Below are 13344 nucleotides of genomic sequence, written 5' to 3' on the forward strand. Positions count from 1 at the left end.
CCAGTCCAGCTCCCAGGGATGTATTTCCTCTTCTTACGAATAAAGCCATCAGCTGCTACAGTTGTATGTATAACTGTATTTTACAATTACTATTTGTAATTATTACTGAATATTCATCAATATAAGTATTTAGGGTGATGAGTTATAAAACTCATTGTAGTTTTGGTGACTTTAGTAGGAGCCTAAAATATACAAGATTCTCTGCTATACACATGGTAAAGAAGAAAAGGAAAAACAAACAAAAAAAGAGATACTGATGATCCTAGGCTTCAAAGTTTTTTTTTTTTTTTTCTTTTGTACAGAGGATTGAACCTGGGGTGCTCAACCACTGAGCAAAATCCCCATCCCTATATTGTATTTTATTTAGAGACAGGGGCTCACTGAGTTGCTTAGTACCTCACTTTTTCTGAGGCTGACTTTGAACTTGAGATCTTTCTGCCTCAGCCCTGCAAGCCACTGGGATTTATGCGCGTGCCACTGCGCCCAACTTTAGTTTTGATTTTGAGACTGGGCCTTGCTAAGTTGCTTAGGGCCTTGTTAAGTTGCTGAGGTTGGCTTTAAACTCTCACTCTTCCTGTTGCAGCCTCCCAAATTACTGGGATTACAAATGTGTTCCACTGCACCCAGCTGCATTTTTTTTTTTTTTAAAAAAAACAGGAATTGTACAGAGTTTGCTTCAATCAGGTAGATTCCAGGGCTCAAGTTCCAGAGAGTCTGATTCAATGCCCCCCTTTTTTTTTTTTTTGGGCACTACTGGGGATTGATCCCAATGATGCTCTACCACTGAGCTACATTGCCCAGCTCTTTAAAAAAATTTGCTTTTTAAAAAATTCTAGATAAGAGTTTCACCAAGGCTGGCCTCAAACTTGCCATTCTGCTGCCTAAGCCTCCCAAGTTGCTGGGACTACAGGGGTGAGAAAACTCCTCCCTCACCTGCCATACCTCAGTACACACAAACTTTGAGATTTATTCACATTTTATCGCTGAGTAGTATTTCATTGAATGAGTATACCTTGTTATCTACTCCATTCTCCTAGTGATGAACATCTGGGGTACTTGCAATTTTTGTTGATAACAAAGTTGCTATGAACATTTCTGTAGATTTTTTTTGTGTGTGTATGCTTTCATTTCTCCTGGATAAATACCAGATGTGGGATTTCTGGTTATAGGACAGATACATGTTTTGACTTACATGAAAAGGATAGGAATATAATTTTGGCATTGAGAAAGTAATAGTTTCAGAACAGCCACTTCTTTTTCTCAAAGCACAGTCTAGTAAAGATAGCAAAGAATGTGTTATAATACCATAACCAACCATTCATCAATGGACCACTCCCCAATAGAGTTTTGGGACCTTGGAAGATCTCTCTGCATACAGCCAACAGGGATGAAAGCCATGTTGTAAATGTACCTTGTGCCACACATTCAATATGAAATCCTCTGACAAATTTTTGCCTTTAGGATTCTTTCATTATGACCAAACTTAGAAGGGGGAGATTCCTGAATGACAGACTTAAAAGTCATTTCAGACAAAGAGGTCATTACTAGAACAGGTTTGATGGGTGAAGGCTGGGTGAGGCTGGCGACTATACTGGGAAAATCACATTTAGATTCAAGCAGTGGTCTCCAAGTCCATGGGCCTTGAGTCTTGCAATATTGCTTCCTTGGTCAGCCTCTTAGGTTATCTTTAATAGCTTTTAAAATCAACTGCTACTTCTCTACCACCTTTCAGCAGGTAAAGAGGCTCTGCTTAATGGAAAACAGAAGATATCAGAAAGGAACTCTTTCATGGTCCTGTCAGAAACACCCACCTCTTTGTATCTATTTTGTCCTCATTCTCTCCAGTCAACATGAAACAAAAAAATAAACAAACAAAAACCCCCCAAAATATCCCTTTAAAGCTCTATCTACTACATCTTCTCTTCCCCATACCTTCTCCTTTATACTGGTTACTATGGTTTGAAAATCCCCTCCAAAATTCATTGAAATTAATTGCCACTACAACATTATTAAGACCTCAGACCTTTAAGAGGTAAGCAGGACATGAAGGCTCCATTGTCATGAATAGATTAATGCTCTTAACTCGGCTGCAGATATTAAGGATCAGGGCAGATTTTGTCTGTTGAGTGCTCCCTAACCCTATCTATCTCCCCGTTACAATGCAGTAGGAATATGCTCTTAGAATTCCCAGTCTCCTGGGAAGCTTATTTCCTCCTTCTCACCGGGGCAACCAAGGTTTTTCATACAGACACTGCACAAACAGGTTTAAAATGGATGGGTAGGCAGAATTCTCAGGGTGCAGACAACGGTCACCTAAAGCTTGTAGCTTGGAATGTTGGATGACTCACTAGAGTGGGAAATGTTAACTTTCTGCTGTGTGCAGGTAATTTGTAAAATGCTTCCATTATGAAAAGTCAGTAATATGCAACAAGTACTAGAACAAGTGGGGAAAAACAGTGGTGCCGCGCAAGCAACCGGGCGCTCACAGGACCGCCGCGCACCACTCAACGGGAGCGCATCCGCTACTCCCGCCAGGGGACCTTCCGGCGGAACCCGTTCCTCGGCACCAAAGCGGCCTCAGTTTCCGAGTCGGGGGTGAAGATAGGGTGGAAGGTGAGGGGAAGAGCCCAGCGGCTCCTGGCCAATGGCAGCTCTTGAACTTACACCTCAAGACGTCAGAGCGGCTGTGGAAACGGATGTCACACAGCTGGCTCGGAAGTGTCTCCTCCCTCCTCAGAAGAGGCTAGAGCCCGGCGGCCCCGGAGAAACCTTGGGCGACCGGAGGGAGAAGCGCGCCACACCCGGGAGCTCTGCACCCTCGCGGGTCAGCTCCCCCCTAGCAGGGCCTTCCTGGCTGCAGTCCCGAGAAACTAGCCCGGGGCTGGTGTCTCCGCCCCGAGCGCGCCCTCGCGGCCAGCTCCGCCCCCTCCTGGAGCGGGCCGCGCGCTCCTGCGGTTCTGAGCTGTGTCGCGGGCGCGCGCGCCGCCGGCGGAGCCGCAGTTAAAATGGTCCGAGCGGGACTCGGCTTTGCCCCTGCCGCGGCGCTGACTGACTGAGCCGGCTGGCCGGGTGCGGACTGGTTGCATAGCAGGCAGACTCGCTCGCTCACTCGGGTCCCTAAAGCTCGCGCCCATCGTTCTCCCGGCTTCCCGGGGCAAAGCATGTAGCCCTCCTCGGGCACCCGGGCCGCCCGCAGCTGACGCCCACCCCACCTTCGCGTGTGTGCCCGTGTGTGCGCCGGGCGGGCGACCCCGCTGCGGGCCGGAGGCCCAGCCAGCGAGCAGGCTGCCCCGCTGCTGGGAGCCCGCCTCTCTGGGCCGCCCTCCGTCCCTCCCCGTCCCCGTCCCCGTCCCCCTCCTCGGGGCCTTCTATATGGGCCACCTTCTCTCGAAGGAGCCGCGTAACCGCCCGAGCCAGAAGAGGCCTCGCTGTTGCAGCTGGTGTCGCCGGCGGCGCCCTCTCCTCAGGCTGCCTCGCCGGACACCGGCCAAGGCGCCCCCACAGCCGGCGGCGCCCCGGAGCCGGGACTGCTTCTTCCGCGGGCCCTGCATGCTCTGCTTCATCGTGCACAGCCCCGGCGCGCCCGCCCCCGCCGGCCCAGAGGAGGAGCCGCCGCTCTCGCCGCCACGGGACGGGGCCTACGCCGCCGCCTCCTCTCAGCACCTGGCACGGCGCTACGCGGCCCTGGCCGCCGAGGACTGCGCCGCTGCTGCCCGCCGCTTCCTGCTGTCCTCGGCTGCCGCTGCTGCCGCCGCCGCCGCCTCGGCTTCGTCTCCCGCCTCCTGCTGCAAAGAGCTGGGGCTGGCCGCGGCCGCCGCCTGGGAGCAGCAGGGCCGGAGCCTCTTCCTGGCCAGCGTGGGGCCCGTGCGCTTCCTGGGGCCGCCCGCCGCCGTGCAGCTCTTCCGGGGTCCGACACCGGCTGAACCCCCCACGCCCCCCGAAATGGTGTGCAAACGGAAGGGGGCCGGGGTCCCCGCCTGTACCCCCTGCAAGCAGCCCCGCTGCGGCGGCGGTGGCTGCGGTGGCGGCGGCGGCGGCGGGGGAGGGCCTGCGGGAGGAGGCGCCTCGCCGCCGCGGCCCCCCGACGCCGGCTACTGCCAGGAGCAGCCCCCGCAACCGCTCTGTCCCCCGCCCTCCTCTCCCACTTCCGAAAGTGCCCCCATCGAGGCCGGCGGGGACGCTGTCCGAGCTGGGGGTACCGCCCCCTCGTCCGCTCAGCAGCAGCATGAATGCGGCGACGCGGATTGTCAGGAGCCCCCAGAAAACCCCTGCGACTGTCACAGGGAGCCGCCCCCCGAAACCCCAGACATCAACCAGCTGCCGCCGTCCATCCTGCTTAAGGTGGGTCTGGGCGAGAGGCGCAGGGATGCTCACTTTCCCCCAACTCAGGCCCCCGCCTCCTAGGTTTTCTCTCTCCTCCCCCTGTGCTCAGAGGAGGGGGTTCCCTGACAGCCGGGGGACGTCCGAAGGGGAGACTGGGAAGCCAGTAGGGCCAATGCTTATGGCCTAGATTTTGAAGTAGAACTTAGGAGTCTGCTGAATGCCTTTTTAATAGCTTAGGTCTGTTACCCGCAATTCCTGGTTCATCTGTTATTAGAGTCCTCAGCCCACTGCTTTAGAAACTAGTAGTACATTTTCTGGGAAAAAGATTTATTTTAATCACAAGCAGTTTATGTTTGATGGTTAAAGGCTTCACATGTTTGTATTTGAAAATCTTCAAACGGCATTTTCAGGTCTAATAGTTGCTAGTTAATGTCAATATTATTGGGCATTACTACTGTCAGCTATACACACACATACATACACACACACGCATATGTATATATAATTTATTCCTCCAATTTATGCTGTGAGACAAATGCTGTTAATCCTCATTTTGTACAAGAAAAATCTGAGTTTTTTCAATGCTTGGGTCAGAAAGCTTACAGTAATGAATCGGGCAGAATTGGTCTTTACTCCGGTGGAGCTAATAATAGTTAATTGGGGGGCTGGGGCTCAGCTCAGTGGCAGAGTGCTTGCCTAGCACATGTGAGGTCCTGAGTTCGATCCTTGGCACCACATAAAAATAAGTAGAATAAAGGCATTCTGTCTATCTTATAACTATAAAAAATAGTTAATTGGGGCTTGAAGTGATTGTACAAGGTCACATACATAAAGGGAGATCTGAGTCTTGAACTAGGGAATTTATGCCTTACTAACCCCTTTTGTTTTGTTTATGTTATATTATCTTCCTAAACTTCAATCCTTACACAAAAACGTACAGATTACCAGAAGGTAAGGACAGATTATTGTTGTGGGGTGGGGGCTGGTAGAGTGGGTGAGTGGAGGATTGAGTGCCCTATGGGAATTTTGTGTGTCTTTCAATTACTAAGTAAATTTTGCAGTTTTGTCACTGCCAGTGACAAACATTAGTTATGTGATAGTTTGTATTAAGCTGTTACAAACTAATTTTTAATTTTTTCTTTGTTTTCTCTCTTGGTCCCAAATCTTTTCTTTCTGGAGCTTAATAAATATAAAGTCTCCATTTTCAATGTGGATGATATTTAAGACTAGCCAAAAATAACCTTGATAAGAGTTCTACTATTTTTGTTACTGAAGTAACTCATGAATTAAAATTGTTACTGTCACCAGTATACTTTCTTTGATTAGACTGTTTGCATATTTATAATTCTGTGTATTTGGATATGTTTTACTGGGACATTAATGATCTTGTGAATAATACAGCAAAAGAGAGGGAAAGTTTACTTTTCCTTGTGCCAAAATATGATGATTTTAACTATTAAGGAGGTAATTTTTTTGTAGGATTATTTGCTTACTCTGTGTGTTTTAGGATAGAGGGAACTTTCTCAAGTCCTTTAAATCATTCCATGACAGGGACAAATAAAATATCAACAAGTATTTGGTATTAAAGTTTCATTACTGTCTTCTTATTTGGCAAGTAAGACTTTAAAAACAAACCAGAAGAAAAATCAGGTATTTTCCTCTTTCTACCTAAAACATCATTTCATGAAGTAAAGAACATTTTAATAATAAGAAAAAAATCTAGGAAGGATTCGGTCTTGTAATAATGAGCAACCCTTATAGAAAAATTTATTCTGTCTATCTGCTACATTGTTCTTTTTCATCTTTTTGTTCTGGATTGTTGAAAACCATTTAAAGGACATTTAGGAATTACCCATGGACTTGTTTGTTGTGTTGGAGTATTTGGGCACATTATGTAGATTTCCATTATTTGTGTTGAAGCTTGAATAAAGAGTCTCTGATTTTTACGGTCCTAATGGTATCCAGCAGGAAGTGAGTTAGACTGTCTGAGGTGAATTGAAATAGAGAGATTTTTCAGCCAACTCAAGTAGAACTCTTGAGTGCAGAGACTCTGTGCATGCATCTCTTTTTCATTGTTCTAGTAGCACTCAGTAAATATCAATGAATGAATAAATAATCAGGTGTTCAGAGCCTGGCCTGAAACTTCTGGTGAATATGCCACACCACTAAAGAAGGTTCTAAGGAATGTTCACGTTTGACTTGAGTTACTGTTGTTTGAGCCACAGGATGGCCTTGTGATGGTGAAAAGGTTTGACTCTACTTTTGATAAGGGCTGGAGGCTTTTTGATTTGGAGGAGACAAGACTTGTGGAGCTTTGACAGTTCCTCCCCACCCCCCAGCATTTGAAGGGTCATTGCATTGAGATCCATCATCTGCATTCGAAAATGTTATTACAAAGTATGTCCTACTCCCCTGATAATAGGTCTGTAGCTTTTATAATTGCATTTCTTCATCTTTTGTATTAGCAAATTATGATAGTTGTTTAAAAATGAGGAGCAGGGGAAGAATTTAGGGATTTTTTTTGGGGGGGGGAAAGTTATTACATACTTGCCCATTTTTAAAATATGAATAGAAAGAGAAAAATTAAACTCTGTTGTTTCATAGGCTGATTTTGGCTTAAGATCAATAAGGCATTTCATTTTTATATAAGTAATATTCTTTGCTTTAAAATATTCAAATAATTCAAGTAAAGCCTAATTTGCTTTGTTTCACCCCTGTGTTCCTGTTTAGTTTCCTCAGCAGAGGTAACTAAGCATAGTGAACAATTTAAGTTGTTTTGTAATCCTGCATGGTTCAGTACATTAGTTGCTAGCTACATGTATTTAAATTTAAAGTAGTTAAATAAGATTTTAAATTTAGTTTCTTAGTTATAATAGCCACATTTCAGAAATTTGTAAGTCATGTGGTTAGTGGCTACAGTACTGGACTGTGCAAATAGAACTGTTCTATTATTGCAGAAAGTGCTATGTAAACCTTCATAGCTTTCTTTTTGTAAGTGGCATCAAAATGTACATATTCTGTAACTTTCATTTTTTATTAACGTTAACACGTAGTTTCCTTCATTCTTTTTAACTGCTGCTTCGTGTCACATAGTATTATACCATATTTCTCTGTGAACGGATGTTTCCAATTTTTTTGCAATTAAGAAAATGCTTATATGTGTTTTCTACACACATGTGGTCATATTCTTCTAGGGTGCATTTCAAGAAATGGACTTTCAGAATTGGAGTTTGTACTTGGAATTTTAGAAAGTCTAACAATGAGCGCTGTCATAAAATGGAATGAAACTTTTCTGGAAATTGTAAGCCTTACTGGAAATCATAATTATGCAACTTCAGAATAGGAAGAGATTTTTGAGATCATCTTGTTACTCCCCCCCCCCCCCCCTTCAATGGATGAAGAAACAGCCACAGAGAAGTGAAATAGCTTACTCCAAGACATTTTAGTGAATGGCAGACCCTGGACTAGATTCCAGGTGTAGAGATGTTTTCAACATATTCTTTCCAAGGGCCTAAATACTCTCTCAGGAATTTATGAAAGGGATTCCAAAGTTGTGGGGGGATTATACCAGACAACTTTAAATTACTGATTCATTGGCTAATTTTATAATTGGGTCTATAGGGTTGAGTTGTGGTCTTTAAATATAAGAAATGTGGGAAGCAGAGAATGGCTCATCAAAAGTCAGAGAGCATTTTTCTTAAAGTACTTAAACCTGTTAAAATTGATCTTTGGTTTCTGGTTGTTTTGGATCAAATAGGCTATCTTCAGTCTTTGCTACTTGTTGGCTTCATAACTTTAAGCAACTCAGTCTACTAAAATCACTATTAGATTTTTATATGGTAGAACCACTATTACAACAATTTTCTTTACATAGTTACAATCTGAGCCATTGGGTATCTTGAAATTGGCATTTAAATATTAGATGCTGTGTGGTTTATGTATAGATTATTTTGCTGTTAGTCAACTAAATGGGAGACCCAAAATATATAAACCACAATAAGAAACAATCTCAATGCATTCACCTCTGATAGTGCCAATAGATAATAAATTTTTGTGGATTTATTACTGATAGGAGACTATAGTGGTCAAGGCAGAGTTCTATGAGAGAAATATGCATTGAAGGAAAGCATATGTACCTGATCAGTTTTTTCTAGATGTGAAAACAGGGATGAAAGCACATGGAAATGAGAGTCAAAGAAGAAGAGTAATATTTATTTAAACCTTTATGAGTGTACATTACTAGTGAACAGGAAGGAAGAATTAAGTTATATATACCATTTCATGAATGCCTTATTTAAGGGTCCAGTTACCAGATTACCTTTCAAACGGATGAGATGGTTTTAGTGGTAAAATTCAGTCTTTATCAAGTCAGGTTTACAAGCTTTTTTTTTTTTTTTGCTGAAGGATGTCAAGTGTTCTTGATCAAGTTAATCAGGCTACCAAAAAATGAGATTTGTTTACTTCTCATTTAAGATTTTTGTCAGTTTGGGTGCCTTAAAATGAGTTACTGACGAGGTAATCTTGAATGCGTTGTCAACTTTGGGGTTCTAAGTTATGTGACTGATAGGGAAAGAAAAGAGGCTAAAGGAAGGAAAATACTGATTTATTTCACTTAGCGTAATCGAGTTTTAAAAAGTTTGGTATCTTTGGCTACATATTTTATACTTATCAATTATGTATTAAATTCCTTTTCTTATGTAAATCCATGTGGATTTAGTCATTGATGTGTGAGTTATAACAGTCATCCTTACTTTTACAAAAGACAATATTCAAAGAAGGTAATACGCAAAATCAGACAGTTTTCAAGCAAGGAGCTGCTAAGTTTCAATGACTATTCCCCACATGTTATTTGTTAAGGAAAAAATTAGCCCTTTAAGGCCATATAATCCTTTAACCTTAAATAAAGGATCTTACCTGCAGAAATCTTCTCTTATCTGTAACATGAGGAGGATGAGCATAAAAATATTCTTAAGAGTGGGAATTGGAGCTATGGCTGATGAAGGGCTTAGTGAATCCTTGCCATTAAAAACAAACATAATACTGGAAAAATTGCTCAAAGCTTTTCAGATTTTAGAAGTCCACTAAAAGTAGACAAAAAATGGGGAGTCATGCATTCTTAGGAAAACAGAAGCTGTTAAAGCTTCTGGCAAGACTTAGTGGAAGTCTACAGTATTCTTGCATGGTATCCCTACTGTGACCTCCTGCCTTCACACTTTTGGCACAAACTATAGTTTGGAATACTAGTAGCTTTGCTGCCAAAGGTCTGACTAGGTTTGGGACAATAAATCGTAACCTGTATTTGCCAACTGAAAGTGGTGTACTTGTTAGGAAAATAAGGAAAAATTATACATATGCTAGTCTGAGATTGTGGTGCATGTTGGGATAAGTGGGAGTCTAGCTGTAAATTAAACAAACAGACCTTGGAAATGAGAGGACCATGAAGATTATAATCTCTTTATGCATCCTGGTTTATTATAAAAACGCCCATGTGTATGGGGGTGTACATGGTGGGTAAGGACTGAGGTGTCTTAACAGAAAGCAAGGGTCAAGGCAATATAAGAAATGGCCAAGTGGATTGCAAGTTTGAGCCTAGCCTTGGTAACTTGTGAGACCTTGTTCAAAATAAAAATAATAAAGAGGGCTGGGGATGTAACTCAGTGGTAAAGTGGTCCTGGATTCAATCCCTAGTACCAAAAAAAAAAAAAAAAAAAAAAAGGCGGGGTGTCAAATCTTGAATATGCCTTTTCTGTAACCCACACACAGAAGAGCAGGCTGGAGATACTGGAGCACACCTTTGCCATATAATGAGTGGAAAATCAAGCAATTCAGACATATGACTTCTTTAGGAAGCCAGGCTAAAAAATAAGAAAACACGAACAGATAACATAGATTCCATAGTGTAAGGCCAGGCAGGTTTAAAATAGAAGGGCTCAGAAAAACAATATTTTACAAATACTACAATATTTAAAATGTCAATTTTTTTTTGGTGCCTGAGATTGAACCCAGGAGTATTTAACCACTGAACACATCCTTAGACCTTTTTATTTTTTGAGACAGGGCCTTGCTAAATTGCTGAGGCTGGCTTTGAACCCTCAGTCTCTTGCTTTAGCCTCCTGAGCCGCTGGGATTATAGGCATGTGTCACTGTGCCTGGGCAAAAATGTCTTAATTTTTTAAAATTAATTATTTGTCTTAATTAGTTATACATGACAGTAGAATGCATTTATGCACTTTGATATATCATACATAGATGGGATATAATTTCTCATTTTTCTCAGTGTACATATTGCAGAATCATATTGATCATGTAGTCATGTATATACATAAAGTAATAATGTCCATTTCATTCTACTATCCTTCCTATCCCCACATCTCCTCCCCTCCCGTCTCCTCCCCTCCCCGCCCCTCCCTTCCCTTTACTTCCTCTACCTAATCTAAGATAACTCTATTCTTCTCAAGTGCCTTCCCCAATCCATTGTGAATTAGTGTCTGCATATTAGAGAAAACATTTGGCCTTTGGTTTTTTGGGATTGACTTATTTTGCTTAGCATGATATTTTCCAGCTCCATCCATTTACTAGCAAATGCCATAATTTCATTCTTCAAAGCTGGGTAATGTTTCATTGTATATATATCCATTCATCTATTGAAGAACACCTAGGTTGGCTCCATGGTTTAACTATTGTGAATTGAGCTGCTATCAAAAAAAATTTCTAATTTTTAACAAAAAATTTTTAGATATGTGGAAAGACAGAAACATGTGATCATACTGAGGGGGGAAAAAGCAGCTAATGGAAACTGACTCTGAGTGGGCCCAGATTTAAAGAGTTCAAATGGCTACTATAAACATGTTAAAAGAATGAGGAAACATTATTCAAAAAATTATGAGAATATGGTGACATTGATCCAACAAATGGGAAGACTCTCTAAAGAAATGGAAGCTATAAATATATTTTTATTTTTTTTCATAAATAGAAGTGCTTTCTTAACTTTACTGTCAGATTTTCCATTGTTATTGTATAAAAATACCTAATAGCTCTAAAATTTATTTTTGTATTTATTCTTCTTTAGGATTTTCCATATATAAGATGATAACATATGTGAAATAGAGAACGTTCTAATTCTTACTTTTCAATCTAAGTACCTTTTGTTTCTTGTCTTTGCTTACTTAATAGCATTATTGAGACTTTCCAGTACAATGTTGCATAGTGATAGCATACATCTTTGTCTTGTTCCTGATATCAGAGTAAAAACTTTTAGTCTTTTACCATTAAGTATGATGTTAGTGTAGATCATATTTTTCAGGTTGAGGAAGTGATCTTTTATGTCTGGATTTTGCTGTGTTTGAATCAAGAAAGGGTATTGTATTTTGTTGAAGGCTTTGTCCTGTACTAGTTGAAGTGATCAATTTTTTTTGTTCTTGTTTTTTAAAACTTTCATTTTGTTAATATGGTGTGTTACATGGATTATTTTTTCCCTACCCATGGATCACCCTCAACCATGGTATATATAGTTCTTCTTTTACTCTGTTGTAGGGATTTAGTTTGCTAATGTTTTACTGAAGATTTTTGCATCTACGTTCATAAAGGATATTGGTCTATAGTTTCTTGTGATTTTTTTGGTGTGGCTTTGGTGTCAGGATAATGCTGACCTTATAGAATGTTAGGAAGCATTCTGTCATCTTAATTTTTAGAAGAATTTAAGATGGATTGGTCTTAATTCTTTTTAAAACTTATTACCAGTGAGGTCCTCTAGTCCTTAAAACTGTCTTAATAGGTAGCAGTAGTCAGGTGAGGGTTCATAGGCTGTGCCAAGCAGGCAGGCTCTAAATGAGTAAAATTTTGCCTTTTGGGCTTTTTTTGAAGATGATTATACATGTAAAAATTTGAGTTTAGCACAAGTGGGCTTTTGAGTCTCAGTCTGCAGTGAATAAATAACCTAGGGGTAATACACAAGGTCATCTTTGGCGCATTTATATAACACTAATGACTGTTTTAATCTTCTGTTGAATCCCTGTAACACATTTTTAGTTATCGTATGATTCAATTCCAGAATTTTTATTGGATTTATTTTCATAATTTCTACTGTTTAAAGTATTTTCTATTTAATGAGACATCTCTATTTGGTTCTCATGGTTTTCTTTCTTTCTTTCTTTATTTGCATTGTTGGGGGTTGCATACAAGAAAAGAGCTGTACCACTGAACTGCATTCCCAGCCCTCCTTTAGTTCTTTGCACATGGTTTCCTTTAGCTCTTTGAGCATATCTTAATTGTTTATTTAACTTTGTCTCAGAAGTCCAATATCTGGGCTTCCTCCTGGGTAGTTTCTGTTAATTTCTTTTTTTCATGTGGATGGGTCATGCTTTCTTGTTCTTTGAATGTTTCTCATGTATAAATGTATACACACACACACACACACACACATGAATTTGTATATATGTACAAATATGAATGTATGTACGTACATACAACTATAATACATTTTATATTTTATATGTATTTTAAAGTGGACAGTGTGAAGTTGTAACGTGGCAGTTCAGGTGTAAACCTTTCATTAGCTCCTAAAATTTTTAATCGATCTTGACAGTTTTTGAAAATTTATTCTTTTTTTTTTTTTTCTGTGAAGGAACAGATTTTTGGAATTCCCTCTTCTGTTGTTTTCACTGATATCCTCTCACACTTTTGAATAACCCATTCATGCATTCCTATAATCTCAGTGACTTGGGCTGAGGCAGGAGGGTTGCAAGTTTGAGATCAGCCTCAGTATTTTAGCAAGATCCTGTCTCAAAATAAAAAATGAACAGGGCTAAGGATGTAGCTCAGTGAAAAAGTACCTAGAGGTTCATCCCAAGTACTAAAAACAAACAAACAAAAAAACACTCATCAAGGAAGATTTCACAAGGAAACTTAGAAAATATTTTGAACTGTATGAAAGTGAAAAACATTAACATTTATGAGATGCAAACTAAAGTGGTGGTTAAAAGGAATTTATAACTCTAAGTGCACATGTTATAAAGAAGGGGT

General features: G+C 41.1%; 1 protein-coding gene across 1 annotated transcript in view; it reads left to right on the top strand.

Annotated features, from left to right (window-relative positions):
- Positions 1-3303: 3303 nt before the first annotated feature.
- The window catches only part of Fbxl17 (F-box and leucine rich repeat protein 17), a 529863-nt gene continuing 519822 nt past the window's right edge, over positions 3304-13344 (top strand). The window contains exon 1 of the mRNA XM_027927783.2: positions 3304-4341. Within this exon, the coding sequence (XP_027783584.1) occupies positions 3373-4341 (969 nt within the window). The 5' untranslated portion in view covers positions 3304-3372. The remainder of the gene's footprint in view (positions 4342-13344) is intronic.

Source organism: Marmota flaviventris, chromosome 5 (genome assembly GCF_047511675.1).
Source record: "Marmota flaviventris isolate mMarFla1 chromosome 5, mMarFla1.hap1, whole genome shotgun sequence".
Taxonomy (NCBI): Eukaryota; Metazoa; Chordata; class Mammalia; order Rodentia; family Sciuridae; genus Marmota; species Marmota flaviventris.